General features: G+C 52.6%; 5 protein-coding genes across 11 annotated transcripts; 4 read left to right on the top strand and 1 right to left on the bottom strand.

The window, feature by feature from the left end:
- Window positions 1-189: 189 nt before the first annotated feature.
- On the top strand, window positions 190-2,674 carry pcyox1l (prenylcysteine oxidase 1 like). Of its 2 annotated transcripts, XM_085936068.1 has the most exons (8): window positions 190-264; window positions 349-438; window positions 628-834; window positions 952-1,126; window positions 1,208-1,419; window positions 1,528-1,668; window positions 1,759-2,170; window positions 2,236-2,674. In XM_085936068.1, exons 2-8 carry the CDS (start codon window positions 375-377, stop codon window positions 2,489-2,491), a joined length of 1,467 nt encoding a protein of 488 aa, XP_085792194.1. In that variant the 5' UTR covers window positions 190-264; window positions 349-374; the 3' UTR covers window positions 2,492-2,674. The 2 variants fall into 2 exon arrangements, with proteins under 2 accessions (XP_085792194.1, XP_085792193.1); XM_085936067.1 differs by having other exon boundaries at window positions 233-438.
- A 287-nt stretch (window positions 2,675-2,961) lies between these two features.
- Window positions 2,962-10,724, top strand: crebrf (creb3 regulatory factor). Of its 3 annotated transcripts, XM_085935940.1 has the most exons (10): window positions 2,962-3,138; window positions 4,634-4,810; window positions 5,037-5,162; window positions 5,246-5,427; window positions 5,555-6,606; window positions 6,712-6,909; window positions 6,985-7,174; window positions 7,238-7,311; window positions 7,409-7,528; window positions 7,696-10,724. In XM_085935940.1, the coding sequence occupies exons 2-10, from the start codon at window positions 4,802-4,804 to the stop codon at window positions 7,812-7,814; spliced, it is 2,070 nt and encodes a 689-aa protein (XP_085792066.1). In that variant the 5' UTR covers window positions 2,962-3,138; window positions 4,634-4,801; the 3' UTR covers window positions 7,815-10,724. The 3 variants fall into 3 exon arrangements, with proteins under 3 accessions (XP_085792066.1, XP_085792067.1, XP_085792065.1); XM_085935941.1 differs by lacking the exons at window positions 2,962-3,138; window positions 4,634-4,810 and having other exon boundaries at window positions 5,028-5,162; XM_085935939.1 differs by lacking the exons at window positions 2,962-3,138; window positions 4,634-4,810 and having other exon boundaries at window positions 5,028-5,162; window positions 5,555-6,909.
- A 470-nt stretch (window positions 10,725-11,194) lies between these two features.
- LOC147043193 (actin filament-associated protein 1-like 1) lies at window positions 11,195-18,142 on the top strand. Of its 3 annotated transcripts, none has more exons than XM_085935938.1 (19): window positions 11,195-11,344; window positions 12,990-13,118; window positions 13,237-13,311; window positions 13,477-13,556; window positions 13,632-13,749; window positions 13,822-13,911; window positions 14,003-14,214; window positions 14,319-14,501; window positions 14,627-14,719; window positions 15,055-15,169; window positions 15,727-15,867; window positions 15,935-16,149; window positions 16,227-16,372; window positions 16,447-16,507; window positions 16,827-16,944; window positions 17,085-17,255; window positions 17,323-17,492; window positions 17,619-17,750; window positions 17,829-18,142. In XM_085935938.1, exons 1-19 carry the CDS (start codon window positions 11,323-11,325, stop codon window positions 17,853-17,855), a joined length of 2,298 nt encoding a protein of 765 aa, XP_085792064.1. In that variant the 5' UTR covers window positions 11,195-11,322; the 3' UTR covers window positions 17,856-18,142. The 3 variants fall into 3 exon arrangements, with proteins under 3 accessions (XP_085792064.1, XP_085792062.1, XP_085792061.1); XM_085935936.1 differs by having other exon boundaries at window positions 13,819-13,911; XM_085935935.1 differs by having other exon boundaries at window positions 13,477-13,749.
- Window positions 18,143-18,234: 92 nt separating this feature from the next.
- On the bottom strand, window positions 18,235-23,187 carry LOC147043192 (fibroblast growth factor 13-like). Of its 2 annotated transcripts, none has more exons than XM_085936290.1 (5): window positions 22,629-23,187; window positions 20,472-20,582; window positions 20,092-20,195; window positions 19,624-19,822; window positions 18,235-19,534 (listed from the first exon to the last, which is right to left on the bottom strand). In XM_085936290.1, exons 1-5 carry the CDS (start codon window positions 22,816-22,818, stop codon window positions 19,398-19,400), a joined length of 741 nt encoding a protein of 246 aa, XP_085792416.1. In that variant the 5' UTR covers window positions 22,819-23,187; the 3' UTR covers window positions 18,235-19,397. The 2 variants fall into 2 exon arrangements, with proteins under 2 accessions (XP_085792416.1, XP_085792417.1); XM_085936291.1 differs by lacking the exon at window positions 22,629-23,187 and adding an exon at window positions 20,909-21,151.
- A 53-nt stretch (window positions 23,188-23,240) lies between these two features.
- On the top strand, window positions 23,241-25,868 carry LOC147043191 (coagulation factor IX-like). Its single transcript, XM_085936281.1, has 8 exons — window positions 23,241-23,406; window positions 23,789-23,955; window positions 24,055-24,079; window positions 24,209-24,322; window positions 24,414-24,545; window positions 24,619-24,929; window positions 24,987-25,137; window positions 25,207-25,868. Exons 1-8 carry the CDS (start codon window positions 23,280-23,282, stop codon window positions 25,764-25,766), a joined length of 1,587 nt encoding a protein of 528 aa, XP_085792407.1. The 5' UTR covers window positions 23,241-23,279; the 3' UTR covers window positions 25,767-25,868.

The raw sequence follows: 25,868 nt of genomic DNA, 5'->3' as shown, positions 1-25,868 counted from the left end.
CAATTCATTTGAACAAAGTAAATCACCAAAACATGGAACTGAAATGCGTATCAAGAATTAAGTTTTTAAAAAAAACATGCACCACATGACTAGAATGCAGCATAACTACCATGCAAATAAGAAACGAGATAAAAATAAAAACAGTACATGTTTTTTTCAACGGACGTAACGGTCCCAGCCAACTTGTCATGTCACATGATGAGCGCCGTCAGACTCGATCAATCGACAATCGCAGCGGCATCGATGAGCCTGCTAACCGCTAACGTAAGTGTGAGCCGAGCGAAGGGGAACGTTTCTCTTTGTCAGTCCGCTCTCATCGTCTCTTGGTTGGCATGCGGCGTCTCTCAGGCTTCGGGCCGCTGCTGGCCGCTCTCATGGCCCTCTCGTCAGACTTTGCATCCGCCGCTCACGTGGATGGAGCTCCGCCCTCCAAAATAGGTAAGAACAACGACCCAATCGCCTATTTGTGCAATGTTGCCCAGTAATCACAACATCCCCGGAACTGCTTTCCATCTTCTCCATATGGATTACTTTTTCCACAGCCAACCTCAGATAAGCGGAAGAGGATGACTAAATGGATGATGATGTTGCTATAAAGGTGTGGCGCTATTTTTTGTGTGTTTCCAGCCGTGGTAGGCGCGGGCATCGGGGGCAGCGCCACGGCGCACTTTCTGCGGCAGCACTTTGGGCCCGAGGTGCAGTTGGATGTGTACGAGAAGGGCGAGGTGGGCGGCCGCTTGGCCACCGTCACCGTCAACCGGAACCAGTACGAATCGGGTGGCTCCATTATCCACGCGCTCAACCTGCACATGCATGACTTTGTCAAGCAGCTCGGTGAGTGCGTGTTTGTATGCATACGCACTCGTCCTCACATGTAAACATACCAACCCACATGTATGCGTTGACAATTTGTTTGCGCGTGTGTGCGTGTGCGCGTGCACGCACGCTTAGGGCTGAAGCAGCGTCGCAGTGTGTCGGGCAAAACGGCGGTGTTTGACGGCACGTCGGTGATTGTGGAGGAGACGGACTGGTACTTGCTGGACCTCCTACGCTTGTGGTGGCGCTATGGCATCAGCTTCATACGGCTGCAGATGTGGCTGGAGGAGATCATGGAGAAGTTCATCAGGTGAGCGCACGCATTCAAACAGTTCTAGAATAGTAGTGCTTTGCCGCCATCTCCGGGCATCCCTTTGTTTGTATGTGGTAGGATCTACAAGTACCAGGCCCACGGTTACGCCTTTAGCTCGCTGGAGGAGCTGCTGGAGTCGCTGGGCGGGAGCGGCTTTGTCAACATGACGCGCAAGCCGCTCTCCGATTCGCTGCTGGAGCTGGGCGTGTCCCAACGCTTCATCGACGAGGTGGTGGCGCCCGTCATATGGCTCAATTACGGCCAGAATGTCAGCGTACCCGCCTTCACAGGTTAGAGGCCCACCTGTGCTCGCCGTCATTGCTTTTGGATCCAGATGGGGCATAGCTGAATAATCTACAATTCATGCGTGGGAACGTTTGCGGTGGTTGCCTTTGCAGGCGCGGTGTCGCTGGCGAGCGCCCATTCTAACCTGTGGGCGGTGGAAGGTGGCAACAAGTTGCTTTGCGACGGCCTGCTCAAATTGGCCGAGGCCAACCTGCTGCAGGCGCGTGTCACCTCGCTGCGACCGCTCCACGCAGGTAAAATCCTGGCTCGCATGCGCCAACTTCCTGTACGCCGACATTTGTTGCGATTGTAAACTGGCATGCCTGTCGTGGTTTTCCTCACAGGTGACGCGCTTCAGTATGAGCTGAGCGTGGCGGATGAGGAGGGTGAGCGGCGCTCGGGAGTCTACGACCTGGTAGTGGTGGCCGCGCCGCTGCGGGGGGGTGGGGCCGGGATCTCCTTGCCGGACTGGGAAGCAACGGTAGCACCCGGCGAGGGCGAGTGGCAGGCCACAGTGGCCACGCTGGTGCACGGCTACCTCAACACGTCACTCTTCGGTTTCCCGGATGCGCGGCTCTTCCCGTACGCCAGCGTACTGACTACGGCCGCACCAGCGCTCTTCTTTAACAGCGTGGCCGGCGTTTATCCCGTCGACGTGGCGCCGGGCTTCCGCCGCAAGCGGGCGCACGAGGCCGCCGTCTACAAAGTCTTCTCACCCAACGTGCTCACCAGAGAGCAGCTCAAGACGCTCTTCAGGTGAGACGCCGTCACCAAAGTCACGGCACGCTGGCCCTTCTGATGCATGTCGTCGCACCCCGCAGGTCGTACTACTCGGCGCAGGCGACCGAGTGGCAGGCGTACCCTCGCTACGGCAGTGCGGCGGGCACAACGCTGCCCCCCGTGGAGCTGCGGCCGCACCTCTACTACCTGAACGGCATCGAGTGGGCAGGCAGCGCCATGGAGATGAGCGCCGTGGCCGCTAAGAACATCGCCCTGCTGGCCTACCACCGGTGGAATGGACGCAGTCTCAAAGTGGACCGCAAGGACCTGCCGCGCGCCATCAAGACTGAACTCTGATCTTGGACGGCCCCCGTCGGGACCTCGAGGCGTTTTGCTTGCGCATGTGGAAGGAAATATGTATTTGTATAGGTTGATATCTCTCAAATGAATTGTGATCATGAATTATTTTGTTACTAAAACTGCAAAAATAAACAATGTTAACTTATTTTTAATAAACTTGTGGCAGTTAATTAATTCTACTTGAGAAAATAAAGTATTAGCATAAATGATTTTACTGTTATTTTACGTGAAATAAAAATAGCACAATTAAAATATTATTTTACGCAGTCGTTGGCCAGGTCCATCATTTCAGTTCAACAATTATTTTTTCTTTTGTACTTAACAGATAAAATATGAAACAGCAATAACACCTTGGAATAAACATCAAGAGGCAAACACAAAGTCTATATTTCAAGTTTGCGCAAATTGTGTTTATCCTGCAGAACGCGGAAGACGTCACTCCCATTGGCCGAGCCGCGTACCACGTGGTAGGGGAGTCACGCGCCTTCCAGGAAGCGTCAAAACAAAACAAAACAAAAGAGCGACAAGCAAACTCGGCGAGAATACGAAAGAAACAAGCCAGCGAACTGAACCACACCACCCGATCAAACAAGCCTGCGAGAGGGACGCCAGCGCGGCCTGACCGGAAGTGAGTCAGCAAATCGGTGAGTGCGACGCTTTTTTGGGGGGGGATCGGGCCAAGGTTTTGCGCTTTGGAGATTTCGGCCGCCGCGGAGGATTATTAGCTCGGTGGCTAGCGTGCAAGCTAACGCCCCTCCTCCTTCCCTTCCTTCGCTCTTCTTATTACTGTTGCGCATTAAATCGGCGGAAAACAATAAGAAAACGAACAAATCCAAGGTGTTCAGCTTGTGTTTGCAATTGTTTCGTGGATGCAGCTGATCAGATAGCCCCCCCCCCCCCCCTATCTCAACCAACAACAACAAGCACCCTTTCTTGGTTTCTCATGTTCGTTGGGAACATTTAGCAGGCGTGGGGTGCCCGTCTAATTCCCGGCCAGTGCGGCCGTAAAGCAATTGCGTAACAAGATCTCTTTCACTTTTGTAATGAACACACTTTGCACAAGGACATGCTAAATTGTTGTTTTATTACGTGTGTTGAAGTGGTCGCGGATGGCGTGGAACGTTGACTTTAGCTGCCACGGTACACGCCCCCCAATACACACACACACACACACATATATACACGCACATGCTAGAACATTCCCCCCCCCTTCCCACGCCCCCTCGGTTTGTTTTCTCATGAAGTTAATAAAAAAAAAAGCGGCATCCATGTTTTAGGAGGAAACTTGATGTTTGACGTCACGCGAGTGGGAATGTTTCCTTTCGTGTCCCGTTCACGGTGATCAGCTAGCAATTAGCACGCGTTGGTTGGGGTTTGATGGTTGACTTTGTTGTCGAGTGTTTTTACGTCTGTGGCGAATCAAACGCGAAACATTTGAAAGTAGGCCAGCGAGAGGCAGGCCTCCGACTTGTTTATCTTAAGCCTCAACCAACCTTGAACGAGTGCTCGCTCATTATGTACGAGCGCCTCACCGCTGACGGCGAACCTGACCAATGAGGTTGAGCGTGGAGGCGGACCTACACAGCCCCTCGACCAATGGTAGGGCCAGACCGCGTGGGTGTTGGCGCCGTCAAGTTAGATTGAGCGTTTGTTTTGCTTGCTGGAGGATGTGAGAGGCAGCTCACCATCTTCGTTAGTCACCACTGTTGCCACATTCTTACGTTTGATTGTTGTCTTTGAAAGGATCTGGATCATAATACATCCTGATTATCATTAGGATGTGAAAGTTGATCCTTTCTTTCTTCCACAACATTGAACTACATTCGTTGCTGCAGCCTGAAGAATGTGAAATTGTACTTTACATGCTGTCTTTTCTCATACATCCACGCCCCTTCCTTTTCTAAAATAGCATCTTAGTGTGATTCCAAACAAGTAATTTGTCTAGACGTTGCAGCCCTTGCTTGTCTATTGTTTATGGCTTCTTTTGTTTGAAAATAAACAGAAGTACCAATGACAAAATCATCCACACACTCAGAATGACAACTGCTAAAGCAATATAATGCTAATCTTGATGTGTTCAGTTTCTTTCATTGCTTTCTTCCCTGATTGTGTTTTCCATCCTGTTCTGATGTTTATCAGATCATCTTAAATTAGATCGTCTGGAGTCTCGACACCCACCCGAGTGCCGCCGCCGCCACCTTTCGGTCCAGCTCCCTCACGCTCCTCTCCCAAGCGACCTCACACCCCTGGGACTGGACGCCAGGCCCAGAGGTTCCCCACCGCTGAAGCGCTAAGTTGCATCTTGCGATGCCTCAGGTGGGCCTTTGTCACGTGATGCGTTGCTATGGCGACAGACCTCATGCCCGGGTGCATGTGGGCAAGGAGGGCTGCAGTTGCTGTCGGTTGAACAGAACAAACAGACCCAAATACAATGTTGTCTTGGGATGTACGCCATTTCACTCAAGCAATTGAGTGAGCGCCAGCGCATCCTCCAAGCGATTGCATTCGTGCTAATGTTGACGTGCGAACGCGTATGTTGCAGCCCAGCGTGAGTGGGATGGAGCCTCCCTTTGGGGACGACTTTCAGCACTTCTCCTTCGCCGACCAGGCACTGACCAGCACCGAGCTGCTCGCCAACACCTCCGACCCCGACTTTATGTATGAGCTGGTGAGTCTAACACACACTCAGAGAGAGAGAGAGAGATGCAAGGTCATGTAGCTCCATAAATGTCCTGCCTTCTGCCTCTCCAGGACAGAGACATGAGTCACCGACAGAGTCCTTATGAAGACGGCATGGTGGGCGCGGCCGATGGTGCCAAGGATTCTGACGCTGGATCGGAGCAGCAGCTGATGATGACGCTCGGAGAATGCGACGCGCCGCACGGCGGCTCGGCGTTTGAGCAGTGGGACTCGTACTGGGAGGACCTCACCAGGTAGGACGGGCTCACGATGCCACGCGCTGCTGTGGCCTACTGGAAACTACAGGATGCCAAGCGCCCACGCGGAGCCCGCCTCTGCTTTAACACGTGTGTGTGTGTTCTTGCATCCGTCTGCATTCAGATACACGCGTCTAGCCAGCTGTGACATCTGGGGCACCAAGGAGGTGGACTTCCTGGGCCTGGATGACTTCTCCAGCCCGTACCAGGATGAGGAAGTGATTGGCCAAACGCCCACCCTGGCTCAGCTCAACAGCGAGGACTCGCAGCCCGTGTGCGAGGCCTTGTACCCGCCCACCGAGCCTAGTCCGCCCGGGCCCCAGCCGCCGCCCCCCGCCAAGCGAGCGCCGCTCCCCGCGTCAGGCGCCGGCCTCACCCGCCCCTCGGCCAGCTGCGCCTCCTCATCCCGCCCCTCCAGGAGCCTCCTGCCGGACTTCCCCGAAGGCTTCCAGAAGGCCACTCGGCCAGTCCCGTCCAGCACAGAGACCATATCCAAAACGGAGGCCAACCTGCGTGGTTCTCCTGGCAAAGGCCCTGTGCGGGCGACCCCGTCGACCAACTTTGACTTTGTGCGGAAGCCCAAAGTACGCCTGAGCGCTCACAAAGCGCAAGCGGACGCTCCTTCGCAGACCTCCTTGGAGAGTGCGGAGGCCCCCCATCCCCTGCAGCGCCACAGCGTGGCGTCCACGTCGACCGACGCCGCTTCGGTGGCTTCTCCCGCCAGCTTCGGCTTTGGCGCAGGCCCGCCGCCAGAGGACGCTGGCCCCGCCCCCCTGGAGGGCAGCGCCTCGGGAGGGGTGCCCCGAGGGCCTGAGAGCGGCGGGCAAGGGGAGGAGGACAAGAGCAAAGAGGAAGAACACAACTACTCGTTGTTCCTCACCCGGAGCCGCCTCGCCGGCAGGAGCATCTCGCGGCTAGACGAGGATGATGATGAAGAGGAGGAGGAGGAGGAAGAAGAGGACGACGAAGAGGACGAGGAGGAAGGCGACGAGGGCGACGGGCCGGAGCTGGACGAGGAAGACCGTGAGGAAGACCTTGAGGAAGACCGCGACGAAGACCATGACGAAGGCTTTGGCAGCGAGCACGAGTTGTCTGACAACGAGGAGGAGGAGGATGAAGATGACGACTACGAGGCCGATAAGGACGACGACATGAGCGACGCCTTCTCAGAGCCTGGTACGCACGCTGCCACTTTCTTTTCTTCTTCGTTCTTTTCATCTTCACATCCACATCTTTTTCCTTCTTCACACGTTCCTCATCTTCATCCTTTTGGTGAGACAGGCTGCGACCTGTCCCTCCCAGAGGACACCAAGGGCCTGACTGCAGGCGTGTCGAGTCGCAAGCGAGGCAAGCGCCGCTACTTCTGGGAGTACAGCGAGCAGCTGACGCCGTCCAAGCAGGAGCGCATGCTGAAACCTTGCGAGTGGGACCGCCACACCCTGCCCAGCAACCTGTACCAGAAGAATGGACCTCTGCATGGTAAACCCGCTCGCTTTGTGCATTTGGGCGAAAATCGACTGCGTGTAACAGTCTGTCTTGCCCTGCTCCTCGCAGGAAAGCACATGCTGAAGAGATCTCGGCGCACCGACGTTGAGGACTTGACCCCCAACCCCAGGAAGCTCCTGCAGATCGGCACAGAGTTGCGCAAACTCAACAAAGTGATTGGAGACCTGACGCCCGTTAGTGAGCTGCCGGTCACCGCCAGGCCGTGGTCACGCAAGGAGAAGAACAAGCTGGCCTCCAGGTAAGGCCCACACACACAGACACACAGCCAAGTGGGGCCACGCTGACGTGTCGCTGTGTGCAGGGCCTGCCGTCTGAAGAAGAAGGCGCAGTATGAAGCCAACAAGGTGAAGCTGTGGGGGCTCAGCACCGAGTACGGTATGTTTCCGCCGTCTGTTTGGGGCTCGCCTCCTTCCTCCCTTTAGTTTGCCATTTCACCATATTCGGAATTGTTCCTGTGGCGTCTTCCCCGTAGATCGCCTGCTGTTTGTCATCAACGCCATCAAGGAGGAGATCGTGAGCCGCGCCGAGGACTCGTCCCCCGGCACCAGCAGCATGAGCGACACGCTGGACAGAATCATCCAGGACAAGCTCGGTGAGGCCCGCCACCGACTTTCCCGTCAACCATGCAAGGACGTTTTTTGAAACATATTCAGCGGCAACTTGACTCCCACGCTCCAAAAATTTTTTGGGACTTCCAAACATCGCTTGATCAATTTGGGTTTTGGTTGCCATCAATCGACTTCCCTTTTGTGTTGGCAGTGTCGCCGCCTGTCGCCGGACAGACTTCGGACTTCGTGAACAAGATCTTGGAGAACACGGGATGCGGCGACCCCACCGGCGGGCTGGTGGGCTTGCGGGTGCCCACCTCCAAAATGTAGACGAGCACTCGCGAGGCGCGGCATCAATGTTCCCGCCTCGCTGTCCCCCTTATAACCACGCCCCCTTTGCATGCCCCTCCCACCTGGCCTCAATGCACACGTGTAGTCGCACGACCCCGGCTTTCCGCCCCACCCCATCTTCCCCCACACCCTCCAGGCCAGCTGTGCCGTGACAGCGTGGAATCCCGTCGCCACGGCGAACGGAAAGGCCTCGATGTTGCCTAGCGGAACGGGATGTAGTATGGTGCTAGTTCTACACGGGCGGGGCGAATCGGGCTACAAGGAGGAAGATGAAGATGGCTCCGCCCCCCCCCCCCCCCTCTTGTACAGTAGACGTGAGTGAGTTCATGCTAGTGTTCCGAATGATCCGATTCTATTCATTGTGCCTTGTGTGTGCGCGCGTGTGACGGCGGAAGAAATATTTGTGTGTGCGCGTGGAAGGAGAAGTTGTGATGTGTTCAAAGATCTTGTGAATGTGCGTAAATATGAGAGCTCTGCTTGCTCGATGCCACAGAGTCACTGTATGCGTGTGCGTGCATGTGTGAGTGTGTGTGTGTGTGTGTGTGTCTGGGGAGGGGTCTCTGCAATAGATGACAGTTGCTGGGTGGTACTCTCCGGGTGGGCGAGGCTGAGAGCTATTTTTGCGTTACAAAGGAATATTTGCACACTCGTAATCTATTTTCATTGATTGTTTTGTACCAAAGACATGCAACAAAATGGCCACCCAGCCAGGCAACGTAAGGTTTTGCACAGCTTACATGACGCCGTATTGAATGTAGAAGTTGGGGGGGGGGGTATATTGGGGAAGGGGTGGGGTGGGAGGGTCTGAGGTACCCCAATGGAACTGTGAAGCTCGTTGGGTCCACAAATGAAACATTTCTTTTCGGTCCACGCGACAAGCTAAATGTGCTAAGTGCGCTAACTAGATAAGCTACCTGTTTGTTTGTTTGTTTGTTTGTTTGTTTGGGGGGGGGGGGGGGGTTGTCGTAAACACAAGAACCAAAATGTTCCTTATCTGCTCCCCTGCCCTGCGCACTGTGCCGTCTTTGGCCGCATCAGTTGCTGCGGCTGTCGCTCTTCAAGCGAGCGTGAGCGTGGTGCCTTGGGACGTGCGCGTGCAGCAAAATGAAGGTTTGCCGCTCGGCCGCACGGCCGAAAGGGCTTCGTCCTTGTTTCTTCGAACGCTTAGAAAAACTTCACAAGGCACTCGCGACGTGGCGAGCAAAATTTCGATTTGAATTTCAAAATGTACAATTATCGTCTTGTACTATTCTGCCTTTTATTGAAAACAAAATGACTATCGTGCAGGGACCTCCGATTTCTGTAATCATGTCAAAATCAGAAGTTTCGGGTTTGCATGCCGCCACTTTTTACAAAGTCCCTGTTATCTCCGTCGCCCACATTTTTGTTGCGTTGAAAAGCAGATAAAAGCAAAGTTGCGCTTCTATTTTTGTACCTTAGCCGCGTGCCGGCCGGCCGGCATTGAAGGCTTGAAAGGTGCGCCAACGGAAACGCAAACTTACATTCCCAGCAATTGTAACACAAGTTGACGTTCCCGCTTCCAGAATGTTGCTTTCTTTCTTTTCCGCACGGTGAGAGTGAATAGCAGCTTGGGCTGCACAACCATAGAAGTCGTCGTCGTGGATCTGTCAAAATCTTTTCTATTTGTACCGGTGCGGTTGCGTCGAAAGAAGGGAGAACTTGGTGCTCTTTGGGAACGACGATCCAAGACTCTTATTTGACTGGCTTTCCTCTCCTCTCCCGTCCAGTTCCATTTCTGTAAATAGTTACAAAGTTAAGTGTGCTTGATATCTACACTATAGAAGAGTCACTATATCAAGAAATATATATATATATATATAATATACATGTCAAGAATCCTATATATGTTTAACGCAATTGCACTTTGTCCAAAAAAAGAAAAAAGAAAAGCATTTCTCTTCCATTTGCTGCTAAAAAAAAAAAAAAAGGCCTGGTGTGAATGCTGCAAGTGTACTTGAGCGCCACGAGCTCGACCGCTCTTCGTGGACCGGGCCGGCCTCCGATATTTGGGAGTCGGCTTAGGACCTGACTGGTTGCGTCCAACGGCTCACTCTTATGATGATCGCGTCTGTGACGGGACTCGGTGCGGTCTATGACCTCGACCCTTTGCCGTCTCCGATCTGGTCCGCTACATTGTGAGCTGACTATGTCCGCTATATGACTCAGGTCCGTGACCCGGCCCGGCCAGGTCTACGAGGCGGTTTAGGAGCGGGTTCGGAACCGTGCGTGGTTCCCAGGAAGCCCGTCTTCTGGTCCGGGTCTAAATCCCGGCGCGCACGGTGATCCCTTTGCCTTGAGATGAGATTTCCTATGGAAAAGTGATTGCGCTTTGACTTTTTTCAGGGTGATATCCAGCCTAGAGAGCTATATGCTATATTGTTAGCGTTTGTAAACTGATTTCTACTTGTGACTTAACGAGGGGGCGGGGCTTAGAAGTTCTATATCACTGTACTGTATATGGCACGCCAACAACCAAGACGTCAATCTGGACTTTATGGCCTTCTCTTCAACTGCTTTTCACGCTCGACAACTAATCAATAAATAATGCAGGCGCGTGCTCGCCCTATACGGTCAAAGTCAACTCAAACCCGCTCGGCCCGATTGGCTCAGAACCACCTCGACTGAAGTAGCAAACATTGTCAGTTCCGTGGGGGGGTCAACCACCGGCTGATTGACAGTGACTGGCTGTCGTGCGTGCGTGCATGCGTGTGTGCGTGCGTGCGTGTGTTGGGAAAAGATGGGAACTCTGTGGCATTTTTTCCAGTTCAGGAAAAGAAAGGAGAGAGAATTCCCGCCAGTAAATGTCGTTCTCTTCATTGGAGGTGTTAACGTGTGCTACTTTGTCAAATAATAAACGTGGATGCTGAAGTCAGTGTTTTAATTCAGTCAATGCATGTGTGATATAATTGGTGATAAAATAAAATAAAAAACACTGTGTTAGGGGGTCTAAGGCCATGGATCAAAGGTCAGGGGTCAAAGTTCATGGGGTTAGCTCATTAAAAAAAATAACTGTACAAGGTTGTTGTTTTTAAAGAAAAAAAAGCCTTTTTCATAAAAAAGAACATTACCATATATGGTCATTATTATGGGAAAAAAGGCTCATGGTACATTTTTATTCTTTTTGATCAAAACATATAAAATTATATAGAATATTAAATAAAACCAAAATACTTTGACTATAACGACTACACTTCCTATACTATACATATACGTTTACAATAACTTTTGGACCTTTCAGATTCGTTTGGGTCCTAACTTTCTAACATTTTGGATGACGTCACGGTATAGGATAAGCTGGAAGAACAGTACAGTGACGTTTAAGATTGTGGTTGGTCTGTTTTGCGGAAATGGGACGGACCGCCATCGTCCAGTCTTGTCTTAATTGCCTCGCGCCTGGTCCGCTTCGAACACCACGACCAAGCGACGGAAGTGTAGGCAGCAGATCATAAGTGCACATTTGGAGCGCATGGATCCCAAACGCCAAAACGGTGAGTTTCCACATAAAGTTTTCACGCAAAGTTGCGCTTCGTGATGACATCATCTCGCCGTTACTTTCGAGTTAGCTTTCTAGCCGCCTTCGGTCCCGTCAAGTTGACGTCACGGCTCCCGAATTGAGCGCTACAGGTACGATACGAGTAATTTGAGCGCACCAAGTCAGAAAAGTGTGGCATTTATTGACACACCACTGTGTTACAAAAGTTATCGACAACCGAGTCAGCGCGGCGCGGGTGAAAGAGGGCGGCGATTTGCGGTCGGGCTGTTAAACATAACGGTGACGCCATAGCAAAGCAAGCAGGTACGGTGACGTCATGGGAGGCGGTGGAAGTATGCAACTGGAAGCGTCCTACTTCCTCGCCAGCATGTGTTGTACCCCCCAGCACCGAGTTTCAAAACAAATTCCAAAAGCGACATTTTTTTGCTTGGTTGTCTGTGCTGTGGAAATGCCCCAAATTTAAATGAGAAGTGACTAAGACAGTGAAGGCAATTGTTTCTGCCGGGGCACCAAGATGTGAACTCTGACCCTCCTCATGAACACATGGACCCCCGTCTAAGCCAAAAAGGGACAGTGTCTGGAGACAGATGTAAGAGGAGAACAAGAAACCCACAACACATGCTATCATCGTTGTTTGGCGTGAGAACATCACAGAGACTCAGAAGATCTAAAAATTGGAGTCGCATGGTTGCAGTCTTATGACTGTGCGTGCGTGTGTGCGTGTGTGCGTGTGTGTGTGTGTGTGTGTGTGTGTGTTTTGGGCGGGTTACAATGCCGGCTGTGTGGGCGAAGTGGGCCCCGAGCTGGTTGAACAGCTGATCCTCTTCTGCTTCTTGGCATGAAAGAACCAACCACAGTCGCACACAAACGTGCAAAGTCCTGGTCCAGCAGGACGATGGCACATTTTTGTCTGGGTTCACGTGAAAAATCCGAAAAGAAAATGATTGGCCTTTGTCCAGCACGTTTTTTCCGCGTTTGATGGAAAAATGATTGTGACAAATCTGAAATTCGTTGCCCTTACCATTCCAAGATGGCCACATCACAATGATGGTGAGCACACGAATGGACACGCAGGACGGGACAGGAGTTGTCAACAAGCCAGACAGGAAACTACAGCTGCTCGCCTACGCCGACACGCCCGCCTGCGCGTGCACACGCATGCTCGCTCGCAGCTGCGGGCTGGATGCATGAATGGCCGCTCACACACACTCCTTGAATGCAGCTGTGGTGTGTGTCGCAGCCCATTTTGGTGCCTGCCTGGTTTTGTCTCCGAACCGCTTTGAGTCTCACAGATCTGAGAAGACAATGAATCAGCAGGACATCTGAAACGCACACTCCCATGTTGCTCCGTGTTATTTTGGTCCCGGTTTTAATGCTAACGTTAAACTTTTTCGTCTGCCCCTTTTCTTCTCCACTTTGACCTCTTTTCCTCTTTGGAAGGAAACATCCTGACGCCAGGATGTTGGAGTGTGTGTCGAGGTCCCTGCAAGCACGCATAGTCGCAAACAGGATGTCAGTTTTTGACATGAACACAATTACTGCAAAAAAACAAATGACAATGCTATGACAATAAATAAGATGGGCGCCATCAGATATTTATCTCAGCCTAAGTTAAAAAGGGTTTGTTTGTTTGTGCGCAGAGGCGGTGGAGCGACTGTTTGGCGAGCTGGCCACTCTGCTCGAGATGTTGGATGGCGAGAGCCTCAGCGCCACCACTGCCCACAAAATGGCGTCCGTGCGGAACATCCTGGACACGCTGCAGGCGTCAGGTAGCGATCAAGTCCACTCGCAGGATATATTCAGGCACTTCCTGTCTACGTTCAGCTTACATTTCAAATTGAATGATAGCAAATATATTTGTTTGAAGACTCGTTGCATTCTCGGCAGGCGGCGCTTCGGACGTTTACGTCAACAGCTATGGCGACGGCACCAGCTTCGTCGAGTCCTTGTTCGAGCGCTTTGGTTAGTCCTCAAGTTCACAGTTTATGGATTTGTTTGGGAGATGGAGGAATATTATCTTTTCTTAGGTTGTAAAAAGTTGAAAACATAATCATCTTATAAAAATACTGAAAAAATAGCCAGCTAGTTAGTCACGTGTGGTTATGATGTCACCCTTTGTGTCACCAGACTGCGATCTGCACGCGCTCAGTACCTCTCCCGTCCAAAAGAGGGAGGAAGAGGAAGAAGAGACACTTCCAGACAAATCGGTGAGTTGGTCTTGTACTTTATTTGTGGTTTGCATTAGCTCGGTAAGCACTTTATTTATTTTTTTACACCCTCAGACGCCCACGGATACGCCCCCTCCGCTGCCTACCACGCCCCTCCCGGAGGACTACTACGAGGAGGCCCTTCCGCTGGACCAGGACTCGGCCCCCCAGTACTTCACCACCAACGTGGACGGTGGGCGCACGTCCTATTTAGACACACTTAGTACATGAAAATTGAGCATTTCTTGTTGTTTTTCTCCAGCAGCTTCCAGGAATTCTGAGGAAGACGCCTACTACGAAGACGCAGACGACAACTACCCCACCACCAGGATCAACGGGCCTCCCCAAAACTCCTGTGAGTCCGCTCGACGTCTTTCCACCGGGGAATACTTTAAGTGTCTGTGATTAGATTGTATTGAAATACCCCAAATGTTCCATGCGCTCAGATAACGACTCAGACGGAGTGAGCAGCTCCTACGAGTCGTACGAGGACGACGACGAGTCCAAAGCGCAGAGTCCACCTCGGAGGCGGAGCCCTGCGGGCGGGAGTTCGGACGCTCCGATCAGGGACTGCCGGATTTGCGCCTTTCTGCCGCGGAAGAAGCGATTCGGGCAGTGGGCCAAACAGCTGGTGGTGGTGCGGGATAACAAACTACAGGTAAGAGCGAGGGAGGGAGGGGCTGAGGCACTCAAAGAGACTCAAAGAGACTGAGGGACACTGAGAGAGAGCGTGTGTGTGTGTGTGTGTGTGTGTGTGTGCAGTGCTATAAGAGTATCAAGGAGAGCAGCCCCCACACGGAGCTTCCCCTCAGCCAGTGCAGCGTCCAATACGTCAACAAGGACGGCCGCAAGAAGAAAAGGCACGAGCTGCGCTTCTCTACGCATGCCGGAGAGGTTCTGGTTCTGGCCGTGCAGAGCAAAGAGCAGGCCCAGCGATGGATGGAGGTACAGGCGCTTACACGCGCCGTTCGGGCCCACTGACCGGCCGGCTCAGCTGCTTCACGACTAACATCAGAAGATGATGTCGTGTTGTTTTGTTTTGTTTTGATGAAATGAATATAAATTCGCAGGTGGTGCAAAATGTCAGCAGCCATTGTGGCAACATGGACCCCCTCAACGCATCAACTTCTCCTGTCGTTCAACGGAAGACTGAGATTGACAAGGTGCTTCCGCCTCGTCCTCTCCACACTCTCACTACACACACACATTCTACAACGGCAAAGTCATTTCCAGATACTTGCTGCTTTCCCTCAAATGCCCTTTCAGAGAATTTGGAATGAAGAGTCATGGAAAATCGTGACAACCAAAACGTAATACTGCCCGGTTTTTATTAAGACGGAATTTGGTGGCTGATCATCATTCCGAAGGTGACTCAGAAGAGAGCAGACTGACTCCAAAGCATGCGCCGTCATTGGCTACTGTGAACTGTTGATGACTTCGTCGTTGCTGTATTTCAAGTGACCGCCGTAAAATGTGACAAACTGATTTCTTGCCTCAGATGCTGCAGTCTGACAGACACACGTCGGACTCGGACAGCGGGCCCACCACAGATTGCCGGTCATTCCCGCATGGACCGCCGCTGGGACCAGGACGGGACGCTAGTGACACACTCGGTAGGCTTACGCTCCATCGTAGTCGTCTATTTTTCTTTGTACCATGCACGAATGATTCGAACTGACATCGCTCAATTGTGTTGATGCAATCGAAGCATCCTAATTGCTGAACACCAATCTTGCTTTTTGGACTTTTTGTGCTTTTTGTTTTGTGCTCTGTGGCGTGGTTGGGGGGGACAGGAAGTGAGACGGCAGCAGATACAGTAGGACGTCCTTCCTGCTTCTTCCTGCCATTGTGTCCCCATCATGTCACAAAATAACAAATAGTCGTTGGGGGGGCTGACAAAGAATGAATGATGTCATTCCTTACTCCACAATCACTAAGGCAGGATTTCTACGGGACTTTTTGCCATGGGGTACACAACCCCAAAAAAAATTCGATTAGTACTATATTTTTATTTATTTTTTTATTCTTAAAAATCTCATACCTTTGGATTTTATTCACAAATTCAAACCCCAAAAAAACCCTGACTTAGAAAAAGAAAATTCTTCAAAAAACAACTTGAATAACGTGACTTATTGATTGGTCACGGTGTACATGTGTGTTTGGCTTGCAGGCAAAGCGAAGCGCGGCGGCACCTTGTCGGAGTTGACAGGCTCCATGAGCCGCGCGGCGGGCAAGACCATTAATCAAATCATCACCTTCTCCAAACGCAAGCCGCCCGTCCCCTCCGGGCGCCACCAAAACCCTGGCTGCGGTGAGGCGCCTTTCTGATTGGTTCGGTTAATAACCTGACCTCACTATGTCCCGCCCCCTCTCCCCAGGGTATCTCAGCGTGTGCCTGAGCGGAGTCTGGAAGGAGTGCTGGTGCACGGTGCGAGCGGGAACTCTGAAGCTACAGAGGGACCCGGGTGACCAGCGGCCCCCCGTTGCGACGGTCCCCCTGCGGGGGGCAGAGGTGGTGCCCGGGGGGCTCGGCCCCAAGCGTCCTTTCTCCTTCCGCATCCTACAAGGAGGGGCGGAGCTAGTCGCCTTGGAGGTAATCTTCCATCTGCTTGACAAACTAAAATTCTGACAACCGATTCATTGGTTGTAACTACATTCCGTGCGTGTCAGGCCAGCTGCTCGGAGAATTTGGGCCGCTGGCTGGGCGTCCTGCTGGCTGAGACGGGCGGTAGCGCGCTGCCCGAAGAACTCCACTACGACTACGCGGACGTGGACACGCTGACGGACATCCGCCACGCCGCCCGAAACTCCTTCCTGTGAGACGCTCAGAGTTACCCACGCCCATTTCCTCTGGTCGGCCTTCATCTTTTTTGGCCTCCTTTCCTCTCAGTTGGGCCACTTCCTGCCAGCGCGGGGCCGTCACGTATGACGACGTCTACGAAAGCGTGGCGGTAAGGGTGCTATCCGTCCGCTCAACATGCGAACTAATCAAACGAGATTCCACCACATTTGCCAAGAGTTCTGCTTTTTCTCATTTTTTTGAAAAGCTAAAATATGACGAGTTTCTTTTTTTAACTACACTCTTTTCTTTTTTTTTACCGCCCCACTTTCCCCCCCCCCCGTTTTTTAAGAACAGTCACACACCCACACATTTTTGTGACTAGCTCACAAATAGCGGCTTTCATTGTTCTCCCGACAAAAGATGTCTTTGTTCTGGTAAAGAGGACAACTTGTTTTCAGCTTTCATAACGACGTCACACGTCCCCACAGGACGACGACGACGACTGCGCGGCAACCAGAGGCGGCCCGCCGAGGCGCCGGGCGTCCTTCTCCAGCAGAGACTCTGATAAGACGGAGCAGCAGGCCGCCATCAAGAGACACGCCTCCAGTGAGTTAACATCTGCCGCTCATTCGCTTTGACCTCAGCCATTCCCAAAGCCAAATTGTTCATCACGCAATCACACCAAAGGGATTTCACAAAATGGCCGCCACCGGGTCTATTGATGCGAGTCGGCCTTTTGCCTTTAGGCGTCAACCAGTATGCTCGCTACGGGAAATTGCGTGCCGAGGACGACGCCAGGAGATACGTGACGGAGCAAGCTGAGCTGGAGAGGCAGAAGGACAGCCTCAGACGCGCCCTGAACGCCCTGCGCGCTGAGAGGAGAAGCTTGAAGGAATTAAAGGACGCTCGCAACACAGGTGAGTTGCACCTGTGACTCACCTGCGCCCGTGTGTATTTAGTTTCTATATGTTTTTGCGCGCGCAGACCCGGCCGTGGAGCGTCGTCTGGTCCAGTTGGAGACGCTGTGCAAGCAGAAGGAGGAGGAGCGGGTGGAGCTTGAGCTCAAGCTGACCCAAGTCAAAGAAAACCTCAACAAGTCATTGGCCGGCGGCGCCATCACGGCCCCGCCCACCAGCGCTACGCTCGTCACCAAGGTAACAAAAAGTTGATAAGCTTTTAAATGCACACGGCGATATCTATATTATTTTAATGTCGTAAAAAATCAGGCATAATGAGCCACTTTCAATTGAAAAGCAAAAGAAGGAACGCCATGTTTGCAGGTGTGCCATGACAAGGCGAGCAAAGTGTCCAGCAACAGCAGCGTGATTCCCGTCAACTCTGCTTCGGAGCTGCGAAAACGCCCGCCCTCGCTCTACGCCTCCTCCAAGGGAAACGTCATGCAGAAGACCAAGGTGAGTGAGTGCCTGGCAGCCTTCCGCTTTCATCCCTTCATCCACCTCAAATCATGATTGAGTTTTTTTTCTTTTCAGGAGTGGGAATCCAAGACGTGCACGTAATGACTCCCGCCTTGAGGACACGAGCAAGACCCAAAGGGACACATGGACAGTGTGACCTTGACCACGCCACCTTGGCGTGTGGACTGGACGCGATGATGACGGGAGGTAAGGATAGGCCCCGCCCCTCCTCTCACCAGAATATCATTCAGAAAGTGCCTTAATGACCATTCAGTGGCGCCCCCTGGCGTCTGATTGGAAAACTTGAACTCATAAATGATGACGATGGTTTGGTGTATTCTACTGCTGCACTTTATGGCATTGAACTAAAAAGACTTGGTCAACGTCTACTTTGTTGTCTTTCTTTCATTGGCAGCACCACCTGGTGTCCACCCTGTGTACTGCGCGGTTCATAATGAGAGTGACAAATTAGAGCGAGCAGTGACTTGTTTACAAAGTTTATTCAGTGCATGTCAAGTTCAGTCCACAGCGGGAAGGAAAGGGTTCGGCGCTCCCCCGTCGGCCGCCACCGCTTTCTCGTTGGTCCCCGTCGCGAGTGTTATGGTTTGACCCTTGTGGCTCACTGGCGCCCTCTGGCGAGCGTAAACATAATGAGAAACCTCGGCATGCTGATACGAGGCCGGACGTCAGCGAGCGAGCGCTCATGCGGCAAGACAAGCCACAAATGGGAGCAAACTAAAGAAGCAAAAAAGACCACGCTATTTGCGGAGAAGTTGCGACGTGTAAAATGGAAGAAATGTGCAATCGGAGCTGGGGGCCGAGTTGGTTGCTCACAGCTGCCATGCTAACATAGCAAACTAGTGAGTGATTCGGGGAAAGCGCAAATGTCCTGAGTGAGCGGAACAAGTTGAAGTTGGAATGCTTTGACTTGGATCTGTCCCGAATGAGTAATTTGACATTGTTTGACTAGATTGCAAAATGTAGTACCAGTAGGGCAATTTTTCATTCATTTGAGAAGTTTGTCATGGAAAGCTTGCGAAAATGGCTCATTCTTGGAATGTCCAAACGAGTGTGCAAGATGCCTTGTTGTGGTCTCGTGAAGAGCAAGGCGGGCTTGTAAACGTCGCAGCTCGCGGGCACGTGCCACACCTCGCTAACAGCTACAAAGATGGCCGCCACCGGCTCCGTGTAAACATGGCCGTCTGTTCCCTAGCAACAGCCCGCCTTCCTCTTTGGATGCGTCTTCAGTCTGTCAGACGATTGTCTCTGCAGGCCGGCTGGGGCGTGATGAGCATGAGGAGAAGATAGGCCCCTCCCCTCCAAAATTCGACGGCCGCTCAATAGCGTGCCTCAAAAGTTGCTTTCGAAAATCAAATCTGCCTTACGTGCGCATTGACTGGGAATGAGCAAATGATTGCCAACGCAGAAGAACTTTTTTTGGGGAGCTCTCAAGGTCCATTGTAGAAAAATCACGCCATAGTGATGACTGTTGAATTCGCCGTCTGCATCTGATAGAAAAGGAGTGAATGATTCCCAATGCAGACCGTGTGTGTGTGTGTGTGTGTGTGTGTGTGTGCGTGCGTGTGTGTGTGTGTGTGTGCGTGCGTGTGCGTGTGGGGTGGGCTTGAGCAGGCGAGGGCGGGGCTAGGACAGATCGTTGTTGCTAGGCGACTTCCCTCCATTGAGCAGAGCCGAAGCGGAGCGACTTTTAGTCGGTGTGCCGCTGCCTGAGCGTGACAGCTCGGTCAGATCGTGAAGGGACGGCTCTCTGTACATGGCCACTGCTCACACACACACACACACACACAAAATCAGTCAACACTATTTTTAGGAAGCTCCTGCAACAATCCTAAAAAAAAGAAAATCTTACCTTTCAGCGGTTTGGGAATGAAGTGGGCGGCGGCCTTGTTCTTCTTGACGTGGTTGCCTTTCATGATGGCGCCCTCCTTGTCGAGTCCAAGGTACCAGGCTCGGCCCGACGCCTGCTGGCGGTACATCATGGACGAGTAGGTCACGTAGTAGTTCTCGAACACCGACTCCTTGAACTTGCACTCGGGCGTGAAGTGTTCCTGTGTGTGTGGTTGTGCAAAAGAGTTGCACATTTAAGAACCGACCAGTGTGTGTGTGTTTGTGTGTGTGTGTGTGTGTGTGTGTGTGTGTGTGTGTGTGTGTGTGTGTGTGTGTGTGTGTGTGTGTGTGTGTGTGTGTGTGTGTGTGTGTGTGTGTGTGTGTGTGTGTGTGTGTGTGTGTGTGTGTGTGTGTGTGTGTGTGTGTGTGTGTGTGTGTGTGTGTGTGTGTGTGTGTGTGTGTGTGTGTGTGTGTGTGTGTGTGTACATACGGAAGTGTAGAGGAAGCCCTCGCTGTTCATGGCCAGGTACTGTTTGGTTTGGACGCCCTGGATGGCGACCACACGAAGTCCCACGGGGATCAGATTGAACACGGCTGTTCACGCACACACAAATATGGCAATTTGGCAGTGTGCAAGTGTTTTTTTTTTTTACATGGATTTCTATGAGGCAGAGTATTTTTGGGATATTCAGCTTGAGGTCCCTTTGTAGCTTCTTTGACCACTGTTAGCAACTTTGGTGTGCTCGCTGAACAACTGTTGCTAATGCTGCAAGTGAAGCAAAACTTCTATTCTGCTCATTCACGCTTCCACGATAATATGAATTACAGGCAGAATATTCGACTGGCTCGGTGGCATGTGCGTACGCTGACCGTAGGCGGCGTCTTCTTCTTTGGTTCCATCGATAGTGCCATCGGGCTGAAGCTGCAGCTGGAAGCCCTGCCGACTGGACAGCCGCGTCACGATGCCTTTCAGCTGCGGCTCTGCTCCGTAAAAAAAAAAGAGCCTGTTAGGACTCTAGCAACAAATGACAAACTGTTTGCCATATGTGGACAAACAACGGAGGGAATCCTCAGCTGCAGGCTGAATCGAGAACCGCGCAGCCGACGAGGCCAATCAAAGTTGAAGTTGAGATGAAGATGCTAATTGGTTAATGGGCTGCCACTAGTATTGCGCTTTTCTACTTACTGGCACTGCTTCCTAATTGATGATACACCATTCGACACAGTCACAATGGGGTTCGAACCCTCAAGCTCTGATCACTACCACTGGAGGGAGCGATGATGACGATGCGGAGGATGAAGCTCACCTGGGGGCCTCCTCCTCTTCCTCTTCTTGCGGGCGCCAAACAAGTTGACACGCGCGAACACGTTCAATTTGCTGCCAGCGCTGTCGTTGGCCTCGCCTCCGCGGCACGCGCTAGCCTTCTCACGTTCCCGCGCCTGCCGCTTCTGGCGCATCAGCGAGCTGGCGATGGCCGCCGCGCGCGACATGGGAGCCCAGGGGGAGGAGGGGGCGAGGCGAGGTGAGACGTTCACGGCCCGGAGGCGTCAGCGGCCGCTGCGCGCCCACACGTCCTCACGTCCATCGGCGCGCTTCAAGAATCTGGTAAAGACCCCCGACGACCCCCGCCCGCCTCGCCCCCTCCTGCCGGCTCCTGCACCGGCTCCTCACACTGCCGCGGCCCCCCCGTGTAGCCTGGTTGCCGCGGCGACGCCCCTCAGTCCGGACGACCTCCGTCCGCATCCGAGCATCTGCTCTTGCATCTGAAGGTGTGTGTGTCTGTGTGTGTGTCACAAAGTGCGTGCGCGGCTCTTTGTGGGTGAGAATATGTGTGTGAGAGACAGTTCGTTTTGTGTGTGTGTGTGAGTGTTGTGTGACTTTTTAGTGTATGTTGTAGTGTGTTTTGTGTGAATGTATGTGTTGTGTGTGTGTAAGCAACAGCATTTGTGTGCACGTGTGTGTAAGCATGCATGGGGCATGCGTGGCTATGTGTGTGTTTGTGATGAAGCTGTTGCGCAGCTGCAGTGAGCCCTCCTTGCAAGTATGCCCCCCCCCCCTCCCCTACACACACACATAGCTGCCCCCTCCAGTCCTTCTATTTGTCAATGGAACGAAGCAGCATTCACACAAAAAAAGGCGGGGGGGGGGGTGTGCACGGAGGATGAAGGAAGATGGAGGAAGCTGCAGGAGTATGAGGGGGGGGGGCTTGTGAAGGGGCGGGGATGTGCTGCTGTTTTGGTGCAGAGGTGCTGCAAGGAGATCTCTGCAACACGCACTCTCTCTCATACTGAAAAGACAAGTCAAGCCACATTAGCATGCACTCACAGGGTCTGTTTAAAAGAAACTAAAAAAAAACACACGGCGCCCTCATAAGCGCATTGTGACTTGCACAAAAAAAAAAAGAAAACAGACGAACTTCGAGACGCACGTTTCCGCTTCATCCATCGCTTTGCAGCGTGACTTGTACCTCGTGGTGTCCACCAGAGAGAGCTACACCGAGTCGCAAGCCAAAAGCCACTCAGCTGGCTCAGAGCGGCAAGTTTGCAACGAAAGAAAAAGAGCAAGCAGCGGCTTTCCACTCCAAAAGTGGAAAAAAAAAAAGAGGAAAAACAACTCGCTATTATCAAACTTCTCTCAAAATATTTATTACAATATATTGTTCTATAACATCCACTATCTTAATGCTACTAGATGATGTAAAATTCCTTAGAAATGCAAACGGGAATAATCATAGATGGTACAGTCACCTGTAAATGTCCAGGAGAGCTCAGTGCTGCCTGCCGTTTTTGTGGCCCAAAGCGGTACTACACCAAAGCTGTGCAACTGTAAAATTCGACTTTCCCAGACCCTCTCAAATCTCTCCAAAAGCAATGGCTTCACTTGGCTCTGATATCCACTGAGAACATCTACCCAAGCCCTCAAGAATTTTCCTCTGGTATCCCCTACCACAACTTCGACTCGACTTAACCGAAAAAGCTTCGAGCGCGTCGAGCTTTGCCCCGTTCATTCCGCCCCGTCCACCCTACCTGAGGTGGATCTGCGAAGAGGGAAGGTCATGCTGCGCCAGCGGAGCTCCGGAGCCTCTGTGCTCCTGGCATTTGTGGCATTTGGCAACTTCCCGTCGGCCAGTCGCGGAAGTTGCGAGCGCTCGATTCTCTCCTGGGCTCCGGATCCATTAGGCCCGCCCGCCCCAGTCGGCCGATCGTTACAGGACATTAGAGGCCATTAGAACTTCATCAATCTTTCATCTCCGCCCCGCCGGATTGGAGGCGGGATGCTTCCCAAATCTCGCCACCTGGACACCCGGAATCCCGCTTGCGGCCTTTTTTGCGCCCGGCGGGCATTTCGTGCCCAACTATCTGCAACAGCGCCCCCAACAGGCCACTGCGACACCCTATGCCCGCCCCTGGGAGCAAAACATTGAGTTGAGTTGGCCTGCATCCATCCTTTCCCATAACCCATCCATACATTCCATATGACGTCCATTATCTCGCAACACGACTTGCTGTTAAAATACGCTCAAACGCCGCGGGCACGCGCACTCGTATCTATAAAAAGTGCTGAAAGGAGAAAGCGCAAGTTGCAGACAAGCAAGACGCCCACTCAGCAAGTTGAACTTTCAAACAGTCGGACGAAGTTGAGAGAAAAGCAAACATCAAAGATTGATTGCCCAAAACATGGGCATGTGCGTGTACTTGTACTTTGAGCAAAGCAGATTGAAGATGGCCTCCGTGCGTTTGGTGCTGTTGCTGCTAATGTTTGGAGTCCGGGCCTCCGCCAATGACGATGTGGATGGAAACGCGCGTGAGTGATAAGACGGGGCCGGTTCTGAGCCCCTCTCTCTCTCTCTCTCTCTCTCTCTCTCTCTCTCTCGAGGCTTTGTCACCTTTGGCTTCCTCAACTTATGATAATTGATGATAATACAAATAGAAACAACAAATTCTGATTACTGCCCACCCACGCGTTTGCTCGTCTGAGTTGACTGACTAAACAACTTGAGCTCAGACAGCCATGAGTTGTTCTCACTTTTGTTTCCTTTTCAAATTTCATATTGATGATACACATACTATCACCGACACAAACATACTTCATATACAAATGCGCTACCACAGGCGAAGCTAGAAGGGGGCACTGTTTGCTTCTCTGGCATTGTATTGGTATGCTTTGCTCTGGTTTGGGCAAACAGTCCAGGTGCGGATCGAGCGGCGGGCGGCGTCCGAGGTGCTGAAACGCCACCGGCGCTTCAACACCTTTATGGAAGAGGTGAAGGCTGGCAATCTGGAGCGCGAATGCCAGGAGGAAACGTGTAACTACGAGGAGGCCCGCGAGATTTTTGAGGACGATGTCAAAACGGTGCGCACGCGCGTAACGTGTCAGCTCAATTCTTATACAAAACAACCCAGAAAGTTGGTTCAAATTCGGATGTCATCAAGGCAACTTTTATCTTTTCAGATGGAATTTATGTCCAGATACAGCGGTAAGGCCCGCCTGTCCCGTCTCACCTATTTCTGCTCACCTGTGTGTCGCTTTCTGTGTGTCTCATTGTTTGAGATTTGTTCAAGAGCCAGTCCAGTTTATTAGCAGCTGTGCATGTGTTTGCGGACAGACGGCGACCAGTGCAAGCCACCCCCTTGCCAAAATGGCGGTATCTGTAAAGATGGTGTCAAATCCTACGTGTGCTGGTGCCAGGGGATCTATACTGGAAAGAATTGTGAGATTAGTGAGTATGGTGGACACACACACACTGTTATGTCATGGACATCGCTAGAGCGCCATTGGCATTAGACTTGGACTTTGTGTTTCCCCGGCAGAGATTGGCGAGCAGTGTTCGATCAATAATGGCGGCTGCTCTCACTTCTGCTCCTTTGAGTCAAACACCGTCCGCTGCCACTGTGCATCGGGATACAAACTAACTGATGACCTCACCACTTGCGAGTCCACAAGTAAAACGCGCACGCAACGCGCCCAGATATACGTGAACGGAGGAAGTCAGGGAGCATGTGGGCGTGCGTGCAGGCGAATTCAGCTGCGGCAGGACGGTGACGTCCCCGAAGCCGCGTTCGGCCAATCGGCCGAACAGAACCGAGCCAGACGGTGACATCATCCCGGACGAGTGGCTGGACTATGATTATGAGGACGAGCAGGAGCGTGGCGCCAACGCCTCCACGGACTCTCAGCTCAGGAGGCGCTCGGTCAGGGAAGCCGTCGAGCCGTCGCCGTCGTGGCAATCCTTCTTCCCCACGCTGCCCAGCATCGCGGCCAAGGAGAACAGCGAGCAGAGGATCGTGGGAGGCGACGAGGCCAAAGCGGGAGACTTTCCCTGGCAGGTATGATATGGCCCGCACCACCCCCGCAATACCTTACCACCACCACCGCTCCCTCAGGCGGCGCTGATCTCGCACTCGGAGAGGCTGATGGACGCCAAGGCGAAACCCTTCTGCGGCGGCTCGCTGCTCAGCGAGCTTTGGGTGATCACGGCGGCACACTGTGTGATGGAAGCCCGCAAGAGGGAAATGACCTACTTTGTGCGATTAGGTGACTCACCGATCGGCACCCAAATGCTTCTCTGAACACCAGAATGACGGCGCTGTGCCTCCGCGGCAGGAGAACACGATGTGGATAAGCCCGAGGGTCCGGAGAAGGACCACGAGGTGGCTGAGGAGGTCGTGCACAAATTTTACCGTTTCAGCGTGTCACATAACCACGACGTGGCGCTGCTCAAGTTGGCCGTGCCGGTAGAGTTGTCGGCGCAGCGTCTGCCCGTCTGCCTGGGGCCCACATCCTTCACGTTGAACCTCCTGAAGGAGGCACCCATCTCTGTGGTGAGCGGCTGGGGCCAAGTGACATTCAGGGGGGCCAAGTCGTCGGTGCTACGCCGAGTGGACGTTCCCTTGGTGGAGCGCACCGCCTGCAAGGCCAGCAGCAGCAAGCACGCCATCAGCCAGTTCATGTTCTGCGCCGGCTTCCACAGCCACATGAAGGACGCCTGCAAGGGGGACAGCGGGGGGCCGCACGTCACCCGCCACCACCGCGTCTGGTTCCTCACCGGCATAATCAGCTGGGGCGACGAATGTGCCAAGTCCGGCCAGTATGGCATTTACACACACGTTTCACGCTACTACGGCTGGATCAGCAAAACCACCGGTATCTACCCCAACTCATGAACATGCACTTCCTTGTCTCCATCTTCTGCTTCCTAGAGTAGCCACCTCCCGCTCGCTCTCCCTTCCTCTCACGTTTCAAACAATAAAAAGCCACGAACGTGA

This window comes from Syngnathus leptorhynchus, chromosome 17, assembly GCF_054491065.1.
Source record: "Syngnathus leptorhynchus isolate UIUO chromosome 17, UIUO_Slep, whole genome shotgun sequence".
NCBI lineage: Eukaryota > Metazoa > Chordata > Actinopteri > Syngnathiformes > Syngnathidae > Syngnathus > Syngnathus leptorhynchus.
This window is presented reverse-complemented; position numbering and strand designations above follow the sequence as displayed.

Coding starts and splice junctions, on each gene's coding strand:
- LOC147043191 (XM_085936281.1), top strand. CDS start 23,280: ATGGGCATGTGCGTGTACTTGTACTTTGAGCAAAGCAGATTGAAGATG. Junction 23,407..23,788: donor CGATGTGGATGGAAACGCGC/GTGAGTGATAAG, acceptor TTGGGCAAACAG/TCCAGGTGCGGATCGAGCGG. Junction 24,323..24,413: donor TGGAAAGAATTGTGAGATTA/GTGAGTATGGTG, acceptor TTTCCCCGGCAG/AGATTGGCGAGCAGTGTTCG.
- crebrf (XM_085935939.1), top strand. CDS start 5,028: ATGTTGCAGCCCAGCGTGAGTGGGATGGAGCCTCCCTTTGGGGACGAC. Junction 7,175..7,237: donor AAGAACAAGCTGGCCTCCAG/GTAAGGCCCACA, acceptor CGCTGTGTGCAG/GGCCTGCCGTCTGAAGAAGA. Junction 7,312..7,408: donor GGGGCTCAGCACCGAGTACG/GTATGTTTCCGC, acceptor TCTTCCCCGTAG/ATCGCCTGCTGTTTGTCATC.
- LOC147043192 (XM_085936290.1), bottom strand. CDS start 22,818: ATGTCCTGTAACGATCGGCCGACTGGGGCGGGCGGGCCTAATGGATCC. Junction 20,583..22,628: donor TCTTCGCAGATCCACCTCAG/GTAGGGTGGACG, acceptor TTTACGGAGCAG/AGCCGCAGCTGAAAGGCATC. Junction 19,535..19,623: donor CATTCCCAAACCGCTGAAAG/GTAAGATTTTCT, acceptor GTGTGTGAGCAG/TGGCCATGTACAGAGAGCCG.
- LOC147043193 (XM_085935935.1), top strand. CDS start 11,323: ATGGATCCCAAACGCCAAAACG. Junction 15,170..15,726: donor GGACGCTAGTGACACACTCG/GTAGGCTTACGC, acceptor TTTGGCTTGCAG/GCAAAGCGAAGCGCGGCGGC. Junction 17,493..17,618: donor GCGCTACGCTCGTCACCAAG/GTAACAAAAAGT, acceptor CCATGTTTGCAG/GTGTGCCATGACAAGGCGAG.
- pcyox1l (XM_085936067.1), top strand. CDS start 333: ATGCGGCGTCTCTCAGGCTTCGGGCCGCTGCTGGCCGCTCTCATGGCC. Junction 1,420..1,527: donor CAGCGTACCCGCCTTCACAG/GTTAGAGGCCCA, acceptor TTGCCTTTGCAG/GCGCGGTGTCGCTGGCGAGC. Junction 2,171..2,235: donor CAGCTCAAGACGCTCTTCAG/GTGAGACGCCGT, acceptor CGCACCCCGCAG/GTCGTACTACTCGGCGCAGG.